Source organism: Bos indicus, chromosome 2 (genome assembly GCF_029378745.1).
Source record: "Bos indicus isolate NIAB-ARS_2022 breed Sahiwal x Tharparkar chromosome 2, NIAB-ARS_B.indTharparkar_mat_pri_1.0, whole genome shotgun sequence".
NCBI lineage: Eukaryota > Metazoa > Chordata > Mammalia > Artiodactyla > Bovidae > Bos > Bos indicus.
The window spans coordinates 129,158,411-129,185,502 of record NC_091761.1 but is presented as its reverse complement, the minus strand read 5'-3'; the positions used below and the strand labels follow the sequence as shown (position 1 = coordinate 129,185,502).

At 50.5% G+C, this 27,092-nt stretch overlaps 1 protein-coding gene across 4 annotated transcripts in view; it reads right to left on the bottom strand.

Annotated features, from left to right (window-relative positions):
- The window catches only part of TCEA3 (transcription elongation factor A3), a 52,096-nt gene extending 29,090 nt beyond the window's left edge, over positions 1-23,006 (bottom strand). For 2 of the 4 annotated variants that reach the window (XM_070776830.1, XM_070776826.1), the window contains exons 1-6: positions 22,782-23,006; positions 20,946-21,008; positions 16,225-16,287; positions 15,354-15,459; positions 14,761-14,905; positions 6,632-6,694 (exon numbers count right to left, since the gene is read on the bottom strand). In XM_070776830.1, coding sequence (XP_070632931.1) covers positions 6,632-6,694; positions 14,761-14,905; positions 15,354-15,459; positions 16,225-16,287; positions 20,946-21,008; positions 22,782-22,850 — 509 coding nt within the window. In that variant the 5' untranslated portion in view covers positions 22,851-23,006. The remainder of the gene's footprint in view (positions 1-6,631; positions 6,695-14,760; positions 14,906-15,353; positions 15,460-16,224; positions 16,288-20,945; positions 21,009-22,781) is intronic. The other 2 variants (XM_070776825.1, XM_070776833.1) reach the window with 2 other exon arrangements.
- Positions 23,007-27,092: the final 4,086 nt, after the last annotated feature.

The window sequence follows — 27,092 nt, the reverse complement described above, 5'->3', positions numbered from 1 at the left end:
CTATTTGATAATACTTACACAGATGGCCACACTAATGTGAGCACTCTTACTAAGCGCTGTGCATCCACTGGGCACCCATTTGGTTTAGGGATGGTGCTAAGCATTTCATTACCTCATCTGAGTCTCACAGTGACCTTGTGGGGGTCATAGTTATCCCCATCTTACAGTTCAAGAGACTGAGGCTCAGAGAACTGAATTTATGTACTCAAGGTTATCCAACTGGCAAATGGGAGAGACAGACCACACATCTAGGTCTGTCTGCCTTCCAAATTCTTTTCAACACATCTCACTGTTCCTCTAAAAGGCAGAGAGCTTTCCAGAGTCCCCTTTCCTGGGCCAGGCTGGGCTGCCTGTTGCATTTCCCTCCTCACCTCCCTGGCAGGGCACTCCCAGCCTTGGTCGCTCCTCTTGGAGAGGAGCTGGCTGGCTGGCTGGGATTCGTGTCTGGGTGGCAAATCAGGCAGCCAGGCTCATTTGCTTTCAATGCACGTGAGTGGGAACTGTGCCAAACTGCAGAGAGGGCATCATGACGGGGGTGGAGGTGTTGGATTTGTCAACTGCTTCCTTCTGCTCCCCGGATGTACCAGGGCCAGCACCAGCATGTGGTCTGACATCACCAAGCTCTGAAAAAATCCTCACCAACCAGGTCTGAGCAGAGGCACCTGGAGGCCGGTCTTGCTGCTCCTGTGCGCCACCTCGAGGGCATTTCGGTTACTTGCACCACCAAGCCTGCCGAAACTGCTAGGGTGAAAACTGAAGGGCAGCTGGCAAAGTGCAACCTTCTCTGTCGCAGGGGTGCCCTTGGCGGTCTGTCTCCTGGTACTCCTGCTACAGTTCCTCATACTGCCACACCTCTGCACGTGCCATTCCCTCCGCCTGGGATGCCCTCAACTGGCTGGTCTACCAGGCAATCCATCTTTCAGTTCTCAGCACAAATACTCTCTCTTCCCTGAACTCTCCTTTGACTTCTCCAGTCATGTTGAGACACTGTGTTATTATGCGTTAAGAGCTTCAGAAAACAAGCATTTTGGTGTCTCCTTGCTTAGCTTTGGAGGTCACAAACTGATGGGCTACACATGAGTTTTGTCTGAGCTACTGCATCTTAGGAAAATAGGAATATGTTGCTAACACATAAAACTGGGAATTTCTTAGGAAAATCTAGTTGGCCAGCTTTCCTTAAAAAATTGGAAGGGATGGCATGCTGGGTGTCATATCGATAAAGCAACCACCAGCTGGGGCTGGGTAGTGGGCGCCCCCTTCAGACCGGCAGGTATTCTCCACTAGTCACCCAGGTGTCCACATGCCCTCGACCCCTGGAAGATGTTGAGTTTGTAAGGAGGTGCTCAACAAACGTGCTTGCTGGGAGACTTCCCTGGTGTTCCAGTGGCTAAGACGCCTCGCTCCCCATGCAGGGGGGCCCAGGTTCGATCCCAGGTCAGGGAACTAGATTTCACATGCAGAAACTAAAGATCCTGTATGCTGCAACAAAGATCAAAGACCCTGCATGCCACAACTAAGACCCAGTGCAGCTAAAAATAAAATATTTAACAAACAAAACCAAATGTGCTGACTTAATGGATGAATGCATGAATGAACAAATGAGCGAATGAATGGAAGACAAAGAAGGAATGGAGGTAAAGAGTGCAGGAAACAGTCTGAGTGGTGGGTAAAGTGAGTTTACAAGACTTGCTTCTCTCCCTCTGGGGTGCCCACCCCTAGTACTGAAGCAGCAGGAAATGGCACAGCTGTTGGAAGGACAAACATACTCTGCCTGACCAACCCTCGGAGAAAGAAGGCATTCTCGAGGGAGCCAAGAGACTTCCAGGCCACAGGGCAAAGTACGGAGAGGAGCCTGAAGGTATAAACCCTGACGCAAATGTCCAATGTGCTTCTTATAGCATCAAACCCAGAAATGGGTTACTGGCCAGCGTTTCATTTTTGGATGAGACAATCCTTCTTGATGCAGGGCTGTCCTTCACATTCCGGGACATCTAGCATCAGTGGCCGCTGCCTACTAAATGCCAGAAGCGCCCCTCCCTGCCCTCCCATTATTACATTGCAGTATAGACTGTGTCCCTCGGGCGAAAATCCATATGCTAAAGCCCTAACTCCCAGTGTGATAGTATTTGGCGGTGGGGCCTTTGGGACATTATTAGGTTTAGATGAGGTCAAGAGGGTGAAGTTCCATGATGGGATTAATGTCCTCGGAAGAATGAGAGAGACCACAGGGAATTCCCTGGTGATTAGGCCTTCTACTTCTACTGTAGGAGGCACAGGTTTACCCCTGGTAGGGAGAACTAAGATCCCACATGCCGCACTACACAGCCAAAAAAAAAAAAGGGGAAGAGAGACCAGAGCATGAAATCTCCCTCTTTCTCTGTCTCTCTCAGTTCAGTCACGTGTAGACACAGTGAGAAGGCGGCTGTCTGCAAACCAGGAAGTTCAGTTCAGTTCAGTTGCTCAGTCGTGTCCAGCTCTCTGCGACCCCATGGACTGCAGCACGCCAGGCCTCCCTGTCTATCATCAACTCCCGGAGTTTGCTCAAATTCATGTCCATCGCATCGGTGATGCCATCCAACCATTTCATCCTCTGTCGTCCCCTTCTCCTCCTGCCTTCAATCTTTCCCAGCATCAGGGTCTTTTCCAATGAGTCTCTTCTTGGCATCAGGTGGCCAAAGTATTGGAGCTTCAGCTTCAGCATCAGTCCTTCCAATGAATATTCAGGACTGATTAGTTTAGAACCAAGAACTATGCCTCAATTCCGAGGCATCGCCTGTGGCAGACAATGCCAATCGATCACAGAACTCTCTTCTTCCCTGGTAGGATGTAGCCTCAGATTCGTGCTCCAAGCAGAGAGCCTCTACTCATCGGCTGGAGCTGGCACTCAGCTGCCACGGTGGGGATGCTCAGCACAGCTGCCCCATCAACATCCCAGGCCTGTTTGATCTTCATAAAACCTTAAATGACCTAATTTCTGTGCCCTTTTTTCTTTCCAATGTCAGTCTTACTGGTGCATGCGTGCTTAGTTACTTCAGTCGTGTCCGACTCTCTGCAACCCCATGGACCATGGCCTGCTGGGCTCCTCTGTTCATTGGATTCTCCAGGCAAGAACACTGGAGTGGGTTGCCATTTCCTTCTCCAAATCTGACCTAGTCTTATTGGTACATTAGGCCTAAAAGATTGAGAGCAGGAGGAAAAGGGGATGACAGAGGATGAAATGGTTGGATGGCATCACTGACTCAATGGGCATGAGTTTGAGCAAACTCCGGGAGTTGGTGATGGACAGGGAGGCCTGGTATGCTGCAGTCCATGGGGTCGGAAAGAGTTGGACATGACTGAGCGACTAAACAACAAAAAAGCCCAAAAGAACTGGGCAGCTTCCAAACATACTCCCCTAGAAGTCAATACCCTTACCATTCCTTCCAGGCACCCGAGCATCCAATATGGCCCATGGATGCTAATCATTTGCCTTGATCCACCGTTAAGCCACTTCCTGGCCTGGCCTGCTCTCCCTTTGCTCTGGTTCTTCTGCTCTGACCTCTGACTTCCCTCCCGGGCCACAATGCACACTCCTCTATCCACAGTTTCTCCTTGCTGATCTCATCCAGGTTAGCGGCTTCAAGTGCAAGCTACATATTAACAACTAAAATTTGTATTTCCAGCCCAGGCTTTCTTCCTGAATTCCAGCGTGGTATAACCTACTGCATATTCAATTTCTTCACCTGAGTGGTTTGTACACCCCTAAATCCAACATATCCAAACGTGACCCCTTGATCTCCCACCTCAAGCCTGACCGACACAGAGTCTTCCCCATACCAGTTCACAGTATCTCCATCCTCACAGACACTCACATGAAAAGTCCTGGAGGCATCCTGACACTTATTCTTCTCTTGTACTCCACATCCAATCTGTTAGGAAATCCTGATAGCTCTCCTTTCAAAATATATCCAGGGTCAGGACTTCCCTGGTGGTCCGGTGGTTAAGACTCCAGCTTCCACTGCAGGGGGCGAGGGTTTGATCCCTGGTTGGGGAACTAAGATTCCACATGATGCAGGGTACGGCCCCGCTAAAACATATACCCGGGGTCTCCCACTTCTCCCCACCTCCACGCTGTCACTCTGATCCAAGCCACCCTCACATCTTCCCCGAATTATCGAAACAGCCTCCTGGCTGGTCTCTGCTTCTGTCTGTGGCCCTGACAACCTAACACAGCAGCAAGAGGGATTCTGATAAATTCACTCATAGAATCCCCACGCTCAGTACCCTCCAGGGGCTCCTTTTCACACCATCTTCCAACTCCCACCTTCACTTATTCACTCCAGACCCACCGGCCACCTCACCGCTCCCTGACCCTGCCAAGCACACTCCCACTTGCAGGCCTTCTGTTTGGAATGACCCCAGTGTCCGGCTAACTCCTCGTTTCTTTTATGTTTTTGCGCACAGGTCATCTCTTCAATGAGGGCTCTCCTGACCACTGCAGTGACCACCCTTTCCAACCTGCCAATGCAGGCAGATATAAGAGATGTGGGTTCGATCCCCGGGTTGAGAAGATCCCCTGGAGAAGGGCATGGCAACCCACCCCAGTATTCTTGCCTGGAGAATTCCATGGACAGAGGAGCCTGGAGGGCTACAGTCCATGGGGTCGCAAAGAGTCGGATATGACTAAGCGATTAAACAACAATATTTACTTATCATATGTATTACCAGTTTCCCCCATTAGAATATGAGGCTTTCCTGATAGCTTAGTTGGTAAAGAATCTACCTGCAATGCAGGAGACCCTGGTTCAATTACTGGGTAGGGAAGATCCGCTGGAGAAGGGAAAGGCTATCCACTCCAGTATTCTGGCCTGGAGAGTTCCACGGACTGTATAGTCCATGGGGTCACAAAGAGCTGGACACGACTGAATGCTAATAAAGTAATGCTCAAAATTCTCCAAGCCAGGCTTCAGCAATATGTGAACCATGAACTTCCTGATGTTCAAGCTGGTTTTAGAAAAGGCAGAGGAATCAGAGATCAAATTGCCAACATCCGCTGGATCATCGAAAAAGCAAGAGAGTTCCAGAAAAACATGCCAAAGCCTTTGACTGTGTAGATCACAATAAACTGTGGAAAATTCTGAAAGAGATGGGAATACTAGACCACCTGATCTGCCTCTCGAGAAATCTATATGCAGCTCAGGAAGCAACAGTTAGATCTGGACATGGAACAACAGACTGGTTCCAAATAGGAAAAGGAGTTTGTCAAGGCTGTATATTGTCACCCTGCTTATGTAACTTATATGCAGAGTACATCATGAGAAACGCCGGACTGGAAGAAACACAAGCTGGAATCAAAGTTGCCAGGAGAAATATCAATAACCTCAGATATGCAGATGACACCACCCTTATGGCAGAAAGTGAAGAGGAACTCAAAAGCCTCTTGATGAAAGGGAAAGTGGAGAGTGAAAAAGTTGGCTTAAAGCTCAACATTCAGAAAACGAAGATCATGGCATCCGGTCCCATCATTTCATGGGAAATAGATGGGGAAACAGTGGAAACAGTGGCAGACTTTATTTTTTTGGGCTCCAAAATCACTGCAGATGGTGACTGCAGCCATGAAATTAAAAGACGCTTACTCCTTGGAAGGAAAGTTATGACCAACCTAGATAGCATATTCAAAAGCAGAGACATTACTTTGCCAACAAAGGTCCGTCTAGTCAAGGCTATGGTTTTTCCTGTGGTCACGTATGGATGTGAGGGTTGGACTATGAAGAAGGCTGAGTGCTGAAGAATTGATGCTTTTGAACTGTGGTGTTGGAGAAGACTCTTGAGAGTCCCTCAGACTGCAAGGAGATCCAACCAGTCCATTCTGAAGGAGATCAGCCCTGGGATTTCTTTGGAAGGAATGATGCTAAAGCTGAAACTCCAGTGCTTTGGCCACCTCATGCGAAGAGTTGACTCATTGGAAAAGACTCTGATGCTGGGAGGGATTGGGGGCAGGAGGAGAAGGGGACGACAGAGGGTGAGATGGCTGGATGGCATCACTGACTCGATGGACGTGAGTCTCAGTGAACTCCGGGAGTTGGTGATGGACAGGGAGGCCTGGTGTGCTGCGATTCATGGGGTCACAAAGAGTCGGACATGACTGAGCGACTGAACTGAACTGAGTGACTTTCACTTTCACCCATTAGAATAAAGGCCTCATACCCGCAAGGATTTTGTCTCTTTTGCTCACTGCTATATCCTTGGCACCTAGAATACTTCTTGGCACACAGTAGGCCCTCAATAAATATTTGATGAATGAGTGACATGATAATTCAAGGTTGATACCATTTCTGCCCCAAACCCAGAGGTCCCAATCCAGGTACCGGCTCTCAAGACCTGTTTCATTGGGTTCAACTTGACTTTGAGGATGTTCCCCAGACAGCAATGGGATAACAGTGATTGGTCAGGCACCCCAGTGAAGGAACCATGCCTCTGATTCAGAGGCCTCCCCCGCCACCCTTATTGCGTGGGTCCTAGGAATTGGAGTCAGTGCAACATAGGAAGCTTCCTCCTTTTCCCTGCCTCGGGATTCCTCCAGTAAGACAGAGAGACACACGCACACGCTGAACAGGACTTCTGGGGTGCAGAGGTCCACGGCTGCCTTTACCTTTCCATCGACGGTCTTTTTGGAGAGGAGGTGGCTGATGACTTGGAGTCCACAGAGTCTCTCCTGAAAGGAAGAGAAAGTGGAGATGAGATGCTTTGGTCGGTGAGCATCAGTGCTGGCCTAGAGAAATCCGAGTCTGGGGAGGAAGCATCCCAGAGCCAGGAGTGCTGGGCTGGGGATGACCAAGTCCACCTGGACCCCAGCTGCCTGGCAGGGGGAGCCCCAGGAGGTACTGGCTGGTCCCCTTCACCTGCCCACCATCAAATGAGGTAAGAGGAGGGAAGGAGACCAAGATCTGCCAAGCACCAAATACGTGTCGGATGTGGCCCATGTGTTACGTCGTGTGTTACTAATTATAATAACTAATTCTCAGCAGGCCCTTCCTCCTAGCTGTCAGGCAGGCCTTGGCTAGCTGGAACCGATGGACTGAACTCCTTGGATGATCACTTCTCATGAGGAGTAGGAATAAATCAGCCGCAGCCTCCCCTGTGGCACCTTAAGAGGAGGGGAGAAGGAGGTGGGCCTCAGAGCTGCAAGAACTGGGTTTAAAATGGAAGTGAGAAAGGAGGGTGCAAACTTAGATGCATACTGGGTCTGAGGCCAGGCAAGAGGACTAATGCCTAGCAGAGGAGAAGACGAAAAGGAAATACATCCAAATGCTGAGTGACTGAAGTCACTCAGTCATGTCCGACTCTTGGCAACCCCGTGGACTGTAGCCTATCAGGCTGCTCTGTCCATGGGATTCTCCAGGCAAGAATACTGGAGTGGGTTGCCATTTCCTTCTCCATTTCTGAAGGTTGCTCAGTCGTGTCCGACTCTTTGCGACCTCATGGACTATACAGTCCATGGAATTCTCCAGGCCCAAATACTGGAGTGGGCAGCCTTTCCCTTCTCCAGGGGATCTTCTCAACCCAGGGATCAAACCCTGGTCTCCCACATTGAGGGTGGATTCTTTACCAGCTGAGCCACAAGGAAGCCCAAGAATACTTGATTAGGTAGCCTATCCCTTCTCCAGGGGATCTTCCCAACCCAGGAATCGAACCAGGGTCTCCTGCATTGCAGGCAGATTCTTTACCAACTGAGCTATGAGGGAAGCCCATAACCAAATGCTGCTGCTAAGTTACTTCAGTCGTGTCCAACTCTGTGCGACCCCATAGACGGCAGCCCAAACGCTAGCCGTAGTTATATCGGGGTGATGGGATTAGAAGTGAAAAATTCCCCCCCGCCCCATTCTACGAAATACATGTAGCTACATTCTTTTTAGGGCTTCCCATGGTGGCACAGTGGTAAAGAATCCATGTGCCAATGCAGGAGATGCAAGAGACTCAGGTAAGAAGCCTGGGTCGGGAAGATCCCCTGGAGTAGGACATAGCAAGCCACTGCAGTATTCTTGCCTGGAAAATTCCATGGGCAGAGGAGCCTGGGTGGGCTACAGTCCATGGCCTCAAAAAGAGTCAGACACGACCGAGCACACTTATACACATCCTTTTTACTGTATAGAATGTATTTTCCCCTTTCATAGTTTTTGTCACATTAATCTGCTTGTGAATTGTAACTCCTGTTCCCCATGTCACTTACCCAGCTCTCTCTTTCCCCTTTAAATCATTTATTTATTTATTTTCGGCTGCCCAGGGTCTTCGCTGCTGCACTTGGGCTTCCTCTAGACGCAATGAGCAGGGGCTACCCTCGAGTTGTGGTGCGCGGGCTTCTCACGGCAGTGGCTTCTCTTATCAGCAAGCACAGGCTCTAGGGCTTCGGGATCTGTAGTTGTGGTGCATGGATGGGCATGTGGGATCTTCGTGGGCCAGGGATCACACCCATGCCCCCTGCACTGGCAGGCAGACTCTCAACCAGTGGATCACCAGGGAAGTCCCCAGTTCTCCTTTTTAATTCCAGTGTAGGTGTCACCATCTAACAGACCACATAATTTGCTTACTTATTTTATGCTTTGTCCAAGCAACCTACCAGGTAAATATCACAAGAGCAGAATATGGTGGGCTTTGTTCCCCGTGGTGGACGCTGTCTATGCCGAGTCCCCATCATCCCTTGGGCACTCCTCCCAAATGCACTGGGACCCAAGGACTTCCTTCTCCAAGATCCCCTGGGGCTCTGCCTGTGCCAGCCAGCGCCAGCAGGCTGATGGGCAGAAATCGCAGGGGAGTTAACAACCCCAGGAGCAGCCCTCCACCAAACAAGTGGGAATAGATGGGCAAGTACTCCAGCTTCCTCAGCCCTCTAGTGGATCGACTGAAGTGTGTCCTCCACCATCTCCAGCAGGATTTAACCCCTGGCTTCCCTTGTAGCTCAGATGGTAAAGAATCTGCCTACAATGCAGGAGACCTGGGTTCGATTCTTGGATTGGGGAGATCCCCTGGAGAAGGAAACAGCCACCCATTCCAGTATGCTTGCCTGGAGAATCCCATGGACAGAGGTAGCTGGCAGACTACAGTCCATGGGGTCACAAGAGTCACGACTTAGTGATTTAACCACCACCACTCAGGGCAGTAACCTGCTCAGGAATACACCCTGTGCCGGTTCCCCTCCCTTACCTGTCTCATTTCCTCTCTCCTCTGTCTGCATTTCCTGAAATCACTTCTCAAATAAACCTCTTGCACTTAAATCCATATCTCAGGGTTTGCTTCTGGGAAGCCCAATCTAATATATTCAACTCAACTGACTTCTCCTACGTGAACAGAACAGTGCCTGCACAGAGTAGGTGCTCTATAAATATTTGTTGCTGAAGGCTGTGAAGTCAAACAGTAAAGAAATGATTTTTTTAAAATGTGGAAAAAGAAACCTCCCCAGAGGTAAGATCATTTACGTTTAAGATCCTTCCCTCTGCATCTTTTTCTCATGCATACAAACATACATGACATTTACACTCTAAAAAGGGAGGCAGTGACATGCTTCCCAGGTGGCGCAGTGGTAAAGAATCCACCTGCCAATGCAGGAGACATGGTTTCGAGCCCTGGGTCAGGCAGATCCTCAGGAGAAGGAAATGACAACCCACCCTTGTATTCTTGCCTGGACAGAAGAGTCTGGAGGGCTACAGTCCATGGGACTGCAAAGACTCGGACACGGCCGAGCAGTGGAGTGATGCACAGAGCACAGGACGGTAACGTGAGCTGAAGTCCCAGCCCTGCCCCTGGGCAGGTCATCTTCTTTGAGCATCAGCTCCCTCATCTGTCAAATGTCGGGAAAAGGACCTATGTTTGTGGGCTGGCTAGAAGGAAGACTAGATCATTAACGTCCCTACTGCAGTTCCCACCATGAAGAACTCCTCAATGCTCCCTAATCCTAGGTATCTGATTTCTTCTTTTCCAGATAACAATAAGGCTCCTGCATGGATTTCCAGCTCCCATCTCATTCTCCACGTGGCCTGGGGGACAGCAGGTAAGAAAGTTTGAGGTGCCAGCTCTTAACCATCCTGTGGACCTCTGCCCCAGCTTAAACACAGGGGGGAAAAAAAAAACACAGGGGGAGGCAGCAGAGAGGGAGGGGGCAGAGACCTTCCTTTGCATGTCCCCTCCAGTCCCACACTGGGCCCTGGGAGCTCCTCTGTGGGGTTCCCCCCTGACTGCCCCACGGGGATGGACAGGTGCAGGCAGAGCTGGGAGCTGAGATTCTTGCAGTGGGAGAAAGGAAGGGAGACATGGGTCTCTCCTCTCCTTGGGACTCCCCATTTTCTGGCCTTTCCTCAATGCTTTTTAGAACAAACCAGAAAAATTCTGCCATTTTTGCAAAGGATCATTATGAAAACTATTCAGGAACATGAAAAAAATGCCTAGAATACATTAGGAAGATAAATAAACAGGGATGTAATTGTCCCTTGTGTCTACAGGAACGGTAAAATTATGTAAGTAGATCAGGACTGGAAGGGAAGAGGAAGAAAATACAAGCTGTTTCCTTTTTCAGAAGCGGCACACTGCGGAGAAATATTTTTAATTCTTATTTTAAATTTTAGTAATGTGGTTACAGTGTTTATATAATAATGTGGTTATAGTGTTTATATATGATAATAGTCAATTAAGAAAGTTTAAAAGAAAGGAATTTCACCAACGGAACCGAAATAGGACCCCTGCCCACTGGATTCTCCCAGCAAGGTAGGGGGACAACCACCCCACTCTCTGCTCAGCCACGGAGACAACTTCATCTCATAGCTCCAGCTGTGAAAAGTGAGCTGACATCAACAATTTAACACCCCAGGATGCTGTTATATGTAAAATGCTGGTTATAAAACAGTATTATAGTGTGATTCTAATTTTCTAAGAAAATATAACTCTCTCTATATATATATACACACACACATATGTTCTTAAAAAGATGAGAAAGATATACATCAAGATGTTAACAGTGATCATTTCTGTTATTTTCTTCTTGTGTTTGACTTTCTAAACTTTTTACTCTAAATGTGACTCACTGTTGGAAAAAATATATGATGTGAAAAGGCTGCTAAATAGTATATGCAGTTTAATTCCATTTTATTAATACAATAAGTATTTCAAGGGTAGATGCACAGGAAAAAGCCTAGAAGGCTATAAACATATACACACATATAGGGAAAGGCAACCCACTCCAGTACCCTTGCCTGGAAAATCCCATGAACAGAGAAGCCTGGGAGGCTGCAGTCCATGGGGTCACAAAGAGTCGGACACGACTGAGCGACTTCACTTATCACTTACTTACAGTTATACACATTTTAGGGCTTCCCAGGTGGCTCAGTGATAAAGAATCTGCCTGCTAATGCAGGAGATGTGGGTTTTGAGAAGATCCCCTGAAGGAAATGGCAACCCATCCAGTATTCCTGCCTGGAGAATTCCATGGACTGAGAAGACTGGTGGGCTTCAGTCCATGGGGGTTGTGAAGAGGGGACACGACTGAGGGACTGAGCTCTGCATATAAACTTTATATATAATGAGATAATGACAGTCATTTTTCAGGTCACAACAGTGAATCTCAGAGCCTAAGGATGTAAGTGATTAAGTTCAGCCTAGAAATTCGCTTTCTGCTTTCCAGCTGTCTCCTCGCCCACACCTGTCGTCTCAGTAGGCCTTTAAAGGAAATCCCTTTGCTGATCATTAGGCGGGATTTGGGGACAGAGCTAAAGCAAACACCCATGCCCAAGCTACCATATGTACCCAGATGTCTATACTCCCTATTCCACAGACTAGTCCCATATCCCATTTGCTCTCCTTGCCCAACACTTCAGCCTCTAGTCTTCAACTGTATATCACAAGATCCTGGTCCTTCATTTATTTGCCAAGGTACTTAGAACCAAACTTCCCTGGTAGCTCAGATAGTGAAGAATCTGCCTGCAATGAAGGAGACCCAAATTCGATCCCTGGGTTGGGAAGATTCCCCTGGAGAAGGGAATGATGACCCACTCCAGTATTCTTACCTGGAGAATTCCATGGACAGAGGAGCCTGGCGGGCTACAGTCCATGGGGTCACAAAGAGTCGGACACAACTGAGCAACCAACACTTTCACTTTCAGAACCAAACAGGTGCTCCCGACATGGCTAGACCAGCCAGAGCATGAATTTTCCACAGGGGATTGTGCTGGTACAGCTGGGCCTGGCAATGCTCAGTAAATGCTCACTCCATGCTAGGCATGGGGGATCACAGGATCCCTGGAGGCCAGCCTTTTAATCCCTTTGGGAAAACCAAACACACCATGTGAAACATTAAATGCCAATGACCATTCCTCCAAGTGGGATATGATTGCAAAATTAGCAGAATGAAAGGAATAGAACATTCAGAAGATTCCAAGCTGACAAGTACTGCATCTTAAAAAGCGGGCTACAGAATTGATGGTAACTATAGAAAACAGAGAAAAACATATACCAAAGTATTCGCAGTGATTATTTGTGGGTGGTGGGAATGTGATTTTTTCATACTTTTTAAATCTTTTCCATGATTTCTACAACAGATTTATTTATTTATCCTTGGCCACACGGGTCTTCACTGCTGGGGAAGGGCTGTCTCTGGTCGAGGTGGGCAGGCTCTACGCTCCAGTGGCAGCGTGCAGGCTTCTCACTGTGGGGGCTTCTCTCGTTGCGGAGCACAAGCTCTCCGGCACAAGGGCTTCTGTAGTTGCAACACACGTGCTCTACAGTTGTAGCCCATGTGCTCAGTAGCTGTGGGTTGTGGGTTCTAGAGCTCAGACTCAGTACTTGTGGTGCACAGGCTTAGTTGCCCTGAGGCAGACAGAATCTTAGTACCCGGACCAGGGATCGAACCCAAGTCCTCTGCATTGCAAGGCAGATTCTCAACCACTGGACCACCAGGGAAGTCCCAGAATTACAGTACTTTCAAAAATTAAACAAGGGTGATAAAAATATGTTATAGGGTTTCCCTGGTAGTCCACTGGTTAAGAATCCACCTGCCAATGCGAGGGACATGGGTTCGATCCCCGGCCCCGGAAGATTGGGACCAGAGCAACTAAGCCTGTGTGCCACAGCTACTGAGCCTGCACACTAGAGCCTGAGAGCTGCAACTACTGAAGCCCGTGTGCCTAGAGCCTGGGCTCCACAGCAAGAGAAGTCACCGTAGTGAGAAGCCCAAGCACCATAACTAGAGAGCTGCCCCCACATGCTGCAAGGAGAGAAAGCCCACGCACCGCAATAGACCCAGTGTAGCCGAAAATAAATTAATTAAATGAATACAATTTTTAAAAGTTTAAAATGTTGGTAGATCACAAGTCATATTGTCTGTACCTAGTACCATCGGTTACTAATCAGTGTCATCTAGTCTCAGTCCCTTATCTATTAAATGACCTCCTCCAGAAGGAATTAAGTGATCTGACTAGTCATGTAGGGAACAGGTAGGACCTACTAATACGTCCATGAAGGCTTTTATCTACCATCGTGGATAAGGCCATTTGCGTTGATAAGCAAGTCATGCACTGGGACCTCTCTGGTGGTCCAGTGGCTAAGACTCTGTGCTCCCAATGCAGGGGCCTTGGGTTCAAATCCTGGCCAGGAAACTAGATCCCACATGCTGCAATGAAGACACGGCACAGCTAAATAAATAAATATTTTTTAAAAGTCATGCATTTTTGGAGACCCTGGCTGGGGTGGGCAAGGGGGAACAGACACAGAGTTGAGACCTCAGCAGAGGTCTGAGGGTCTGACAAAGATGGGGCTCCCACTCTGTTACATAATGGCTGTGTGACCCTGAGAAAGGCCCTGCTCCCCAGTCTTCAGCTTCCTTATTGCTGAAGGCGATTTTAACTAAAAAGCCAGCAAAATACGCCTTCTCTGTGGACAAGTAAGTTCCCAGCCCCATTCACCTGGAACCCTGACGAAGGTGGACCGTCAAGCTGTATCCCTAAGTGACACCGAGTCTAGAGCAAAGGAGCCCTGATTGGTAAACTGTGTCTAGACGGGAAAGGACTATGAAAGAACTATCAACGATTTACGGAAAAACCGCAGCTTGGGGCTACCCCGAGTGCTGTGAATCTTGTAACTGGTCATTGCCCTTGCTGGAATCCTGGAGACCTGGTTTATGGGACTTATCAACTGCAGTATGTGGAGCGAGTTCCCGCCCTCGGTGGTCTCATTCTTTGCACCTGGGAATGTCATCCGGGTGGGCAGGAGAACAGCTCTGGACACAGCCTGGTCCCTATGACAAGGGTCCCCAACCTCCAGGATCTAAGGACTGATGACCTGAGGTGCAGCTGATGTAACAGTAATGGAGATTAAAGTGTACGATAAGTGTAACGTGCTTGCATCATCCGGAAAGCATCCTCCTCTCCCCTCCTGCCACCTCACCACCCATGGGAAAACTGTCTTCCATGACACTGGCCCCTGGTGCCAACAAAGGTTGGGGACCACTGCCCTGTGAGAAGTCTTGGTGATGAGGAACACCGCGGTGATGAGAAGCTGCCCTGCTGGCACGCTGCATCTCCTGTCCCTGCATCCTTCAAGGTGAAGCCCCGCCAGGGACGGCCTATTTGAGTCTCGTGAGTCAGTCTGGCGGGGCCAAGAAGGCCCCCAGAGGGGGCACTGTAGAGGGAAATACAATACCCACCTCCTGGTGTGTGAAGACGAAAAGACGTTATACAAACAGGAGTGCTGTCAGAGGACGTGTTGCGTGTCAGCCCCCTTCTCCCATCCCAGAACGAGTACCTGTCTTTGGGCTCTTCCACCCGTTTTTTCCTTGGTGGAGAAAGACTTGTCTCTGGCTTCCAATCCGAACAGTCAAGCCCTTTTTCCTTCTTCTTGGCTTTTACTCTTTCCTCTCCTTTTTCTCCTTTGGGGGTTGCTGGGGAATCTAAAAACAGAATCATGACATTGTTCCTCAACTCACTCTGTCTCAGCCAAACCCAAGACTTTGGGGGAGAAAGGAGCGAAGGGCAGGGACGCGGGCAGCCTCACCCCTCTCCCAACAAATGCGCGTTTACACACGAATGCACATACAGTGTGCACACGTGGGTGCAAGCTCAAGCTCACGCATGGGGACAGAAAGACATCTCCGCACACCAATGTGTATGTACAGATGTGTACACACACATGAAACACACAGAAATACACACGTAGGGACACAGACACGAAAACTCGCCCATCATTAAAACTACCCCACATTTGTGGAGTAGACAAACCCTGGCACTCCCACTGGGGGTCGTAGCTGAGTCATTCAACAGCCATACTCTGGGTACCTTCTATAAGCCAGCACCCAGGTGCGGGGAGAAACACTCGGCCCCGGGGACCCGGCCCCTCACCCAGCAGCTGCTTCCAGTTCCTGATGAGGACTTTGGCCAAGGCCACCACCTCCTTGTTGGAGCAGTGCTTGCGGACCCCGTTCACGGCGACTCCAATCCTGGTGGTCTGCAAAGGGAGAAGGTCAGGAGCCAGCCTGGGAATCAGGACATGCTGGACTGGCTGTCCTGGTTGGCAAGACCTGCTCCAGGGCACCCATCCCCTTGCCCTGGCCCAGGCTCCCCAGGGCTTCACCCTGGAACTGTGGCTGAGGTTATCACCCTGACTTTATAATGGACCTGCTGCCCTGAGTGAGGTCGGTGCCCAAGGCCCGGCCCCCCGCCTGCAGGGGTAACTGAAGCTTTGAAGTAAAGCTGGGGTGGCAGTGCTGGGGGCCACAGGCCTGGCTGGTGCCCAGGACTCTTCCCTGTTCTCTGCCCTCTGGTGTCCTGGAGTTCAAATTTTAGCCTAAGACACAACTCTGGCTACTTTACAGCTTGGGTATGTGCTAACTTTTCAGGGCCAAGAGCTTCTGGCAGAGTTTTGGAGGCCACATGGAAAATGCAAAAACAGGGGAGGCTTTCACCTTTCCCCGAGACACTGGCCTCCTGGATCCCAGAAACCTCGGGTCTTAGGAACTTGGGGGTTCAAAGAAAGCGAGTCAGTCTTGTCCCCAGATCCAGAGGGCCCCGAGGGCTTAGAAAGCTTCCGTTGCCATCTGCAGGCTTCTGTTCCCACACCTAGAGTACCTCAAGACCCCCCCTGCTGCCTTCCCTTCAGAAATCCTTCCAAGACCCCCTCCTGGGAGGGTTCCCCCATAAAGGTCTTTCCTTCCTGCACAAGGTCGCCCACCTGCCGCCGGCACTGCCCCAGGGGCTGCCCATCGCCACCCACCTGGAGCAGCTGGATGGACATCTGCCAGCTGCCGAGCTTCTTCAGGAGGTCCAGGGCCCCTTCCTGTGGGAGGCCACAAGGTCAGGGCTGAAGCCCGGGGGGGTCTGCCCAGGCCCCTCTCTGACCATTGCGCAGTCTTGGTGGGAGGGAGGGCGGCAGGAGGTAAGGAAGGCGGCTAGTCCAGGGACAGATCCAGGCAGGCAGTCAGTCAGAGGAGAGGCGAGGAAGAGGAGGAGCAGAGAAGGGCCAGCTTCTGCCCCAAACCAGCTCTCTGACTTCACCTCCCGCCACGCATCTGGGTTCCAGCCCGTCTGAGCAGGGTCCAGCCCTACCCACTCACCCTGACCCCCTGACCCCCTCATTCTGCTGTCCTTCCACTGGGAATGCTCTCCCCTTCCCCATCTCTTCCTCTGAAGTTAATTACCTCATGCTTTACTGCTTCTGCTTTTATGTCTGTATCTGCCTCCCTTCACTTCCCAACCGTGACCTTCTGTAGGTTGAGGACTGCAGCTTTTATTTTATTTTTTAAAAACAGCTTTGTTGGGGTATAATTGGCATACAATAAACCACACATATTGTAAGCTACAATTTGGTGAGTTTTGACATAATGTGTACATCCATGAAGCTATCGCCACAATCAAGATAAGTGCATAGTCAGGGAGTTCCCTGGTGGTCAGGGGTTAGGACTCTGCGCTTCTACTGCAGGGGACATGGGTTCAATTCCTGTTTGGAGAAATAAGATCCTGCCAGCTGTACAGTGCAGCCCAAACAAACAGCATCCCTGACATTTTCCTGGCACCCCTTGGTAATCTACCCCTCTCTGCACCCCCAACCCCAGGCACCAGTAGTCTACTTTCTTGCATTTTTAAGGATGTCACAGAATGTGACTGTAATGGACTTTTTGGCTGGCTTCTTCGCTTGGTGTTACCATGCCGAGGTTCCGTGCACACTGCTGCGCAGAGCCACAGCTCCTTTTTGTTACTGGGCTGTTTGCCGCTGTGGGCAGAGGCCACAGTTTGTCGGCCCATTCACCTGTGAATGGTACCGTTCGGCAGTTTCCGATTTGGGCCTGCTGCAAATAAGGCGGCTGGGAGCATTCGAGTTTTTCTGAAGATATGTACTTTCTTTTCTCATGGGTAGAGAGGACTGTGTAATCTCTGAGACCTTTGAGTTCAGCACACAGCCCAGTGCTCCCTGAGTGAATGGATAAAGCAGAAAGCAGAGGCGGGAAGGGGAAGAGGGAGGAGAAGACAAGAGACGCAGCTGTGAAACCCCGTTGGTTGCCAGGCCCTGAACCGCCCCCGTCCTCTTTCGGTCTTCTCTGTCTTGCCACCCACTTCCTAGAAGCCAGCCCCAGCCTCCTGTCCTGATCAGGTCCCTGGGAAGCACCAGCTGACCGTGTCCTGTGCGTCCTGTGCCCTGGCCCCACTGTGCAGTGCCAGCTGCCAACCCTACCCTACCCGGCTTCCTGGGCCACATCCCCCCACTGCCCTCTGTCAGCCCTCAGTCTCCCTTAGAACTTGGGTTCATAGTATGTTTCAGAGGAATGACTTGCGGATGTGTGTGCGTGTGAACTTGTGGGCATATAACTCTGCGTGTACTACTAATTAAACGCTTATTATCTGCTGGGCACGGTGCTAAATATTTTACATGCATGATCTCCTCTGACTCTCGAAATGATTCTATGAGATTGGTCCTAAAACTATTCTCATTTTTAAAGAATCAAGATCCCATTTTCACAGAAGAGAAATCCAAGAAACAGCAGTGAATTTTCTCAGTGTTATAAGGAACTGAGCGAGGATTCAAACCATTTGGGTTTGACCCACTATACAACCGTGCAAGTAGGTATGGACCTAGGTCTGGCGAGACGTCTGCTGTCATGAAATATCAACATGGGTAAGTGCAGTGGCATGTTGGTGAATGTTTAACAGCAGGTTCTCAAAGGAAAAAAGTGATTTGTAGTGTTTGTCAATTTCCGTGGCGTCAATATTCTCCCTACAGCAATGTCAAGCTAGAGCATGCTGTCCCTGAATTGGAGACACTGGGAAGAAATGAGTGATACAGACCATATTGATATGCTGTGCTGTACTTAGTCTCTCAGTCGTGTCTGACTTTTTGTGACCCTATGGACTGTAGCCCACCAGGCTCCCCTGTCCACGGGGATTCTCCAGGCAAGAATACTGGAGTGGGTTGCCATGTCCTCCTTTAAAAAGGGATCTTCCCAACCCAGGGATCGAACCCAGGTCTTCTGCATTGCATGTGGATTCTTTACCGTCTGAGCCACCAGGGAAGCCCAAGAATACTGGAGTGGGTACCCTATCCCTTCTCCAGGGGATCTTCCCAACTCAGGGGGAAGACCCAACTGGGGTCTCCTGCATTGCAGGCTGATTCTTTACTAGCTGAGCTACCAGGGAAGCCCCATATTGATACAATACAGTATAATAAATAGCCTCCAGACCATAGATGACAGAAAAAAGTAATAAAATAATAAGGAAGTGATGACTCTTGCCAACATCCGCTGGATCATCGAAAAAGCAAGAGAGTTCCAGAAAAACATCTATTTCTGCTTTATTGGCTATGCCAAAGCCTTTGACTGTGTGGATCACAATAAACTGTGGAAAATTCTGAAAGAGATGGGAATACTAGACCACCTGATCTGCCTCTTGAGAAATCTATATGCAGCTCAGGAAGCAACAGTTAGATCTGGACATGGAACAACAGACTGGTTCCAAATAGGAAAAGGAGTACGTCAAGGCTGTATATTGTCACCCTGCTTATTTAACTTCTATGCAGAGTACATCATGAGAAACGCTGGACTGGAAGAAACACAAGCTGGAATCAAGATTGCCGGGAGAAATATCAATAACCTCAGATATGCAGATGACACCACCCTTATGGCAGAAAGTGAAGAGGAACTAAAAAGCCTCTTGATGAAAGTGAAAGAGGAGAGTGAAAAAGTTGGCTTAAAGCTCAACATTCAGAAAACGAAGATCATGGCATTCAGTCCCATCACTTCATGGGAAATAGATGGGGAAACAGTGGAAACAGTGTCAGACTTTATCTTGGGGGGCTCCAAAATCACTGCAGATGGTGACTGCAGCCATGAAATTAAAAGATGCTTACTCCTTGGAAGGAAAGTTATGACCAACCTAGATAGCATACTCAAAAGCAGAAACATTACTTTGCCAACAAAGGTCTGTCTAGTCAAGGCTATGGTTTTTCCTGTGGTCATGTATGGATGTGAGAGTTGGACTGTGAAGAAGGCTGAGTGCTGAAGAATTGATGCTTTTGAACTGTGATGTTGGAGAAGACTCTTGAGAGAGTCCCTTGGACTGCAAGGAGATCCAACCAGTCCATTCTGAAGGAGATCAGCCCTGGGATTTCTTTGGAAGGAATGATGCTAAAGCTGAAACTCCAGTACTTTGGCCACCTCATGCAAAGAGTTGACTCATTGGAAAAGACTCTGATGCTGGGAGGGATTGGGAGCAGGAGGAGAAGGGGACGACAGAGGATGAGATGGCTGGATGGCATCACTGACTCGATGGACGTGAGTCTCAGTGAGTTGGTGATGGACAGGGAGGCCTGGCGTGCTGCGATTCATGGGGTCGCAAAGAGTCGGACATGACTGAGCGACTGAACTGAACTGAACTGATGACTCTGGAGTATTTATGACATTTGTTTTTAACATAATTTAATTGTAAGCATATAATTTAATGTTAAAAACAATTGCTGTATTTAACAACAATGCTGAAAGTTCAACAACCAGCATTAAACCAGTCCCAGCTCACCACTGGGTGTGTGCCTGTGTAGGTCACACTGCATATATAACTGGTTCATGTCGGAGAACAGCCGTGTGCGCCGGCTGTACTGGACTCACAATGCCGTGGGCAAATGTTGCCAGGCACGTCTTTTGGCATGCACGTACGGGACGTGCAGCCAGCAGAATCTCCAGCTCAGGTGGGGAGCTGCTGTGTGTATGCCGCTCAGAGGACTGGGCTGATGGAAAAGTTCATTCAGGTTTTTCCAAAAAAGCTGTCATGGAAGCCCGCACGAACTTTTTGGCCAACCCAATATAATGTGTCTATTTGTCTTTGTGGGATGACGTCTATGTCGCAACCCGTCTGGACACGTAAGTGCAGCTGTTTGCTACGTTTATAGCTTTGCACGTCGGGGCACAGCTTATGGTGCACACGCACACATTTAAACATGTGTACAGTTGTCTTCGTGTCTTTTTCTGAAAATATAATGGTCAGTGTGTCGGTCGTGTCAGGGTCAGTAAGCACATCTGTCGTGCAGTTATTTATGTTCACAGCTGCTCATTTAACCATACGGTGTGTGGCTGCATGTAGCTATGTCTGTGTGTGATCGTGCGGCATTTTGCTGTATGTCTGAGGCTGGTACAGAAGATATGCGCTTTCAGCATCTGACAAAAGCCCTAAGTTGCTGGGACTTCAGTAATTGGCAGTAAATCCCGGGCCTGAGCTGCAACGTGGAAGATCCGTCTTCTTACAGGAAGTGTGTCCTCCCCCTAACCACCACTGGGCGGGCCCACTTTGGCTCCCAGAGCAGGCCCCACCTTTCTAGGTTACATGCCCAGAGCTCTGTGCCCACCCAGATGCTGCCAAGAACCCAGGCGCAGACGTGGCTGCAGACCGGCTCTGTGTTCCAGGGACCCTGTGGCCAGACTTGCATCTTTCCTGGAGAGAGCTCTGGGTACTTACACAGGACTCCTTGCCAAAGGACACTATTTCTTCTTCCCATTTCACAGAAGAAGAAATCCAGGGCTAGAGAGAGAAAGCAGAGTGGTGGGTCTAGAGCCATAAAAGGAGTGAGGGGAGGCCAGGGCAGGTCCCTTCCTCCTCAGCCACTCTGCCTTGTCTCAGGTCTCCTAAGCTTCCCACTCCTGCTCTCTCACCAAGAGGCCTAGAATCTCCTGGCCGAAGTCGTGGGTCAGCAACCGGCAGGGCTGGGACAACTTGTCTGATTGAGGTGGAATCTGGTTCAAGAGACCCAGGCTGGGGTTTGCCTCGCCCAGCTGAGTCCCATGACCTGAGGCTCAGTTTCACTGACTTTGGAGCATCCTGGAATGGAGACTCCTTAAAATCTGCAGGTTTCTGCATTTCCTCTGGCTGAGCAAAAGCACGTGTCACTCTCTGAGCCTTCCCAAGTGCCAGCCCAGATCATCCTAAGGGTTTCACATCTCTTCCACCTTCACCATCACCAGCAGAGACAAAAAAAATCCATTGACAATCCTTCCCAGGGGGTAGGTCATCTCATCTCACAGATGAAGAAACTGAGGCTCTGGTCTTCAGATGGACACCAACTCAATACTGCCCATGTCTTACTTGAGGGCTCCCTGTCACCCCATGGGTCCAGCAATCCCTCCCTTGTCCCTGCTCTAAAGGCACCCTTAGGGTCCAGCCCTTTCCTGAGCTTCTAGGATTACAGAGTGTGTTGGATATTCAAGTCCTGCTTCCACATGTGCCCCTGGATGGCAGAAGGAAGAGGGTTCTGGGACAGGGTCGAAAGGGAGGGGGGACTGCCTGCCAGGCTACCCTCCCAGGCTACCCTCCCCTCTCACCCCACTCTGGGTGAGTACCAGCCCTCCCTATCCCAAGGCCAAGTTTGCTTGGCTAGGAATCCAGCGGCAGCCAACTTGAGGCAAAGATCACGGAAGGATCAAATATTAACTTCAAGCCAGGCACTGAGCGCTCAGGGATCCGCAGGTAGGGCTCCCAGTCCTGATTCTTCTCAACCTCCCGGCTCCGCTGTCCCCGCCGCCGCCGCCGCCGCCCCCGCCCCCAGCCCTGGCCGCCAGCCGGTCCCCGTTTCCCCCTCCCGGCGGGCCCCGTGGGCGCAGCGGCTGCCCGACACCTGTTAGGCCCCCGCCCGGGGCCCGGGCCCCACCCCGCGGCCAAGGAAAGCGAGAGTGGCCAACAGCTCCTGGAGCCTCTAGCCGTGCGGTTGCGGGAACCCAGGCCCTTGGCTCTTTTTGGGTCAGCTCCACTCCCGGGGTGCGGGGGTACACACTGCTCAGCACCCCTCATCAGCTCAAGTTTCTTCCCACTTCTCGGGTCACCCAGGAGTTCTTTCCACCCTTATCTCCGGGTCTCCCGTTCCGCGGTCGCCAAAGCTCCCCCCGGGCTTTTGCACACGCAGAGTCCAGGGGTTCCGAAAGTCCTTTTCCAGCTCCTGTCTCCCATTCTTTCCCGGGCCCCGCACGACCTACCCGAGGGCCCCCAACCCTGCAGGTCCAGACGGACGTGCACAAGAAGCCTTCGGGTCTTCGGGGGCTAGCTCGGTGCTCCCACAACACCACCCCCCCCACCTCACCCCCGGCGCCCCGGGGCCACGCACACGCCCACCCTGAGATGCCAGTCTTCCCCCCCGGGGCGCGGATCCCAGCCCCAGCCGCGCCTCCCTCGGGTCCCCGAGTCCCGCGCGCGCCTCCCGGGCGCCGGGCCAGCACGCGCCCCCGGGACTCCTCGGGGCTCGCACGCCCCGCGCCTGCCCCGGAGTGGGGAGCGGGGGTTGCAGCCCGAACTCTGCAGCCTCACCGTCTTCTTCCTGGCCACCATCTTCTCCAGCTTCTTGGCGATCCTTAGCAGCTCCTCTTCCTGGCCCATGTTGGCCCGCGACGCCCGGCGGGGCTAGGGGCGCAGGGGCCGCAGCCGGGCTGCGGGGGGTGCCGGAGGCGTAAAAAGGCAGAGGGCGCGCCAGCCGCTCGGGCCCCAAACACACCCGACACACACGCCCGGCGGGGGCGGGGCTCCCCCCACCCCTCGGCCGCGGGCCTCCCGACGTGGGGGAGGGGCGGCGTGCACTAAATATAGACTTCAAGGACTCGCCCGGGCAAAGATTGCCCGCGCCCGCCAGCCCGGCCTCCCCGGGAGAGGGACAAGCCTGCGAGAGCCCGGCCGGTCCTGGAGGGGCGGGGTGGGGGGCCTGGAGCGGAAGGAAGATTCGGGAAGGAGGGCGCTCCGGCGAGTGGGGGCGGCCGTCGAGCCGAGGAGGGCTCCTCTCTGCAACCTTTGCAGCTCAAACCCGGCGCACCTACTTCGCGCCGATGCCCAGGTGGAGGCAATTTGGTATACTCGAATCCCCTTATTTTTGCACGATCGTGAAATCCAGTTCTGTCCCATCTCCGTGCTCACTCATTGGCGCACACGGCCTGCGCACATACGCGTGTATCCAGGCCCACCGTGGCCTTCAGTTTTGTTTGTTAAAGCGAGGTTTTGCATTTCTGGTCCCACGACTGCACTCTAGTGAGGATGAGGGCTTGGGAGATCCCTAAGTGCGCCCGACTTTGAGAACTTTGGATCCAGATGCATGAGTGCCCTTCAGGATCTGCACGCTGCCTCCCCAAGGAGATTGGGTCTGGAAACAAAATTGTGCCCCCACAGCTGTGCACACGTCTGTGTTCCTGCGGAAGGACCCTTCCAGTGCCCCTAGCTGACCCACATCCCTTCCTAAAGGAGTGAGTTTAATTGATAGAAAATGATCTTTGCGTGTGTGCAGTGTGTGTGTGTGAGGGTGTTTATGGGCCTGGAGGGGAATCAGGGAAAATGGTTCACAGTGTGTGGGGTGTGGGGAGTTGTAGCTGGGGGTGTTCAAGGGAAATCTCCAGACTTTCCTGAAAGAACCTCAGAGAATGGATGACTGAGTGGACTCATCTGGCTTCTGATGACAAACTGAAATTAAAATACATGATCACAGTTCAGGCATATGGAGTCGGGTGGCCATTGAGGATCTGGTATCAGACACATCTCTGCACCATTCAACACTTGAACTTTCAGGACTTGCCTGGCAGTCCAGTAGTTCAGACTCTGCTTCCACTGTAGGGGACATGGGTTCGATCCTTGGTTGGGGAACTAAAATCTCATATGCCATGTACTGTGCGGCCAAATAGAAAAAAAAAAAAAAAGATTAAACAAAACCCTTAAGCTCTCTTTGAGCTGTACCAGCTCCAAGAACATCACCAGAGTGCTCAGAACAATACCTGCCAGCTGCAAACCTTTTTGTCTCAAGGTCTCCCCTTGTAATTATGCAACCATTTTGGATCGCAACCAATCTTTACTTCATAAGCACCTTTACTTCTGGCCAGCTGCAATTGTAATTCCTGATAAATAGCTCATGTAACTGACTATAACTTTGCCATTTTCTCCTTTATACGCCTGCCCCATTTTGAAGTCCTGCAGAACACAGTTCATGCACTTCTCCAGGACTACAGAGCTACTAAAACCCAAATAAAAAAACTTTTTTCCCAATCAATCAGGTCTCCATTTCTAAAATTGGGCTAAAACTTCTAACTGCTGCTGTGTGACCTGGGACCAAGGTAGGAAGGGGTGGGTTTTTCATTCATTCAACAGATACACACTGAATGTCCAAGCAACGAACAAAATAGATCTAGTCCCAGCAAGCTTGAGGCAGTATCTGGGTAAGAAAAACCTTAAAACAAATGTGGACACCATCACTTCTGTGTTATCACAACTAGGGTGAGGGTCAGGAAGTAGAGGATACTTTACAGACATATCTGAGGGGTTTTATACCATGTGGCATGTCATGTTCTCTGAAGAAATGACGTTTAAACTTTGGGCGGATGTACTCAGTGGGAGTTGGTGGGTCGGAGGAGGAGAGTTTTGCAATAAGAGAAGAGGGACTTCCCCGGTGGTCCAGTGGCTAAGACTCTGTGCTCCCAATGTAGGGCGTCCAGGTTCGATCTCTGGTCAGGGAGCTAGATCCCACATGCCACAAGTAAACAAATCCCCCATGGTGAAATGAAGATCAAAGATCCTGAGTGCCACCACTAAGACCCAACTCTTTGTGACTCCATGGACTGTAGCCCACCAGGCTCCTCTGTCCATGGAATTCTCCAGGCAAGAATACTGGACCCAGCACAGCCAAATAGATAAATACTAAAGAAAAAAGAGAGAGAGAGAACAAGAAACATTCATTCATACGTGTATTTACTGAGCGCCTACTAGGTGCCATGCACGTTTAGCCTTGAACATCCCGAGAGGTACAAATCAATTCTGCTGGAATTCCAAATGTGCAAAACTTATGAAAAGGAGAGTGTTTGGCCTGTCAGGGTTAAAGGAACTGAGAAACTGCTGTGGCCACAGCACAGAGGTGAGAGGTGTGTGCAGAGGGGGAGCGGCCTGATCATAAAAAACACTATGAGCCACTTTCAGGGTTTATCAACCCAAGCATGTCCCTCTGGGTTGAAGAGACAGCTGTCTGCAATTACTTACGACTGGTCTTTTTAAAAAAGCAGATTTGAGTTTTCTCAAATCTCCACCCAACTCCCACTGTGAATTAACTGACATCAAAAGAAGCCAAGACCTTCATCAGGGCTTGAATGGACGCTAAGAAAACATCAAGTCCTACCCTTTCTTTGTACAGATGGGAAGATTGAGACCCAGTGAGGACTACGATTGCACTGCTTAACCGTTACCAGTTAGTACCCACTACCTCCCCTCTGCCTACCCATCCACCGTGGAGGTCAGGTCAGTTCAGTTCACTCAGTTGTGTCTTGGCGACCCCATGGACTGACCCCAAGGCCTCCCTGTCCATCACCAACTCCCAGAGTTTACTCAAACTCATGTCCATTGAGTCAATGATGCCAGCCAAGCATCTTGTCCTCTGTCATCCCCTTCTCCTCCTGCCTTCAACCTTTCCCAGCATCAGTCTTTTCAAATGAGTCAGTTCTTTGCATCAGGTTCCTAAACACATCTCTGACAGCTTCCTGCATCTGACTGAAGGCTTCAGAGCAGCCAGGAAGTTGAGAATTAAGAACTGGCACTCCTAGAAAGGACCCCTGAACCAGTGAGAGACTAGAGTTGGGGGTAAATACACCAGTCCTTCAGTCTCCATGGGACAACTTGAAGGCATGTTCTAATTAATACAATCTGTCAGAAGTTCCCTTCTTTTCTCACGGTGGTAACTCATTAACACACCCTTTACTGCTCTTTTCCTTCTTTTTAAAAATATGTGTTTATTTAGGGGACTTCCCTGGTGGTCCGGTGGCTAAAACTCTGTGTTCCCAATGCAGGGGGCCAGGGTTTGATCCCTGATCAGGGAACTCAATCCCACATGCCACAACTAAGACCCAAGGCAGCCAAATAAATAGGTAAATGTATTTAAAATATTTCTTTCTTTAGCTGCACCGTGTCGTAGTTGTAGCATGTGGGATCTTCGTTGGGGCGCGCGGGCTTCTCTGGAGTCTCTTCTCTCTAGTTGCGTGTGGGCTCTGGAGCACACGGGCTCAGGAGTTGTAGCGTGCATGCCTAGTTGCCCTGCAGCACGTGGCATCTTAGCTCCGCGACCAGGGTGGAATCCGCATCCCCTGCCTTGGATGGCAGATTCTTGACCACCGGCCCATCAGGGAAGTTCCTCCTTCGCTGTTTTTTGACTTTCTGTTTCCCTGCTCCCTCGTTGTGCTTCCTAGGACGATCTCACAAATAAACTACCCTCTCCAATCTTTGTCTCAGGGGAGATGAAGTCGAAGCAGGGACTGAAGCAGAGCTACACTGCAGGTCTCCAGACTCCCAGGCCAGTGCTCTCCCTCACACCGTGTTTTCCCAGCCTCAGCACTATTAACATTTTGGAAATTCATTATTTTGATGGGCTGGCCTGTGAACTGAAGGATGTTAAGCAGCAGCCCTGAACGCTAGCCACTAGATGCCAGCATCACCTTCCAGTCGGGAACAGTAAAAGATTTCTCTGCCTTGCCATATGGCCTTGGGGGGAGAATCACTCTGGTCACCATCTACTGCTCTGCACCAGGCTGTCCCTTTTCCAAGTCTAGAGCAAGAATTCCAAGCCCTAAGAATCTCTCCCCTTCCCTATGGCTCTTGAGAGCACATAAA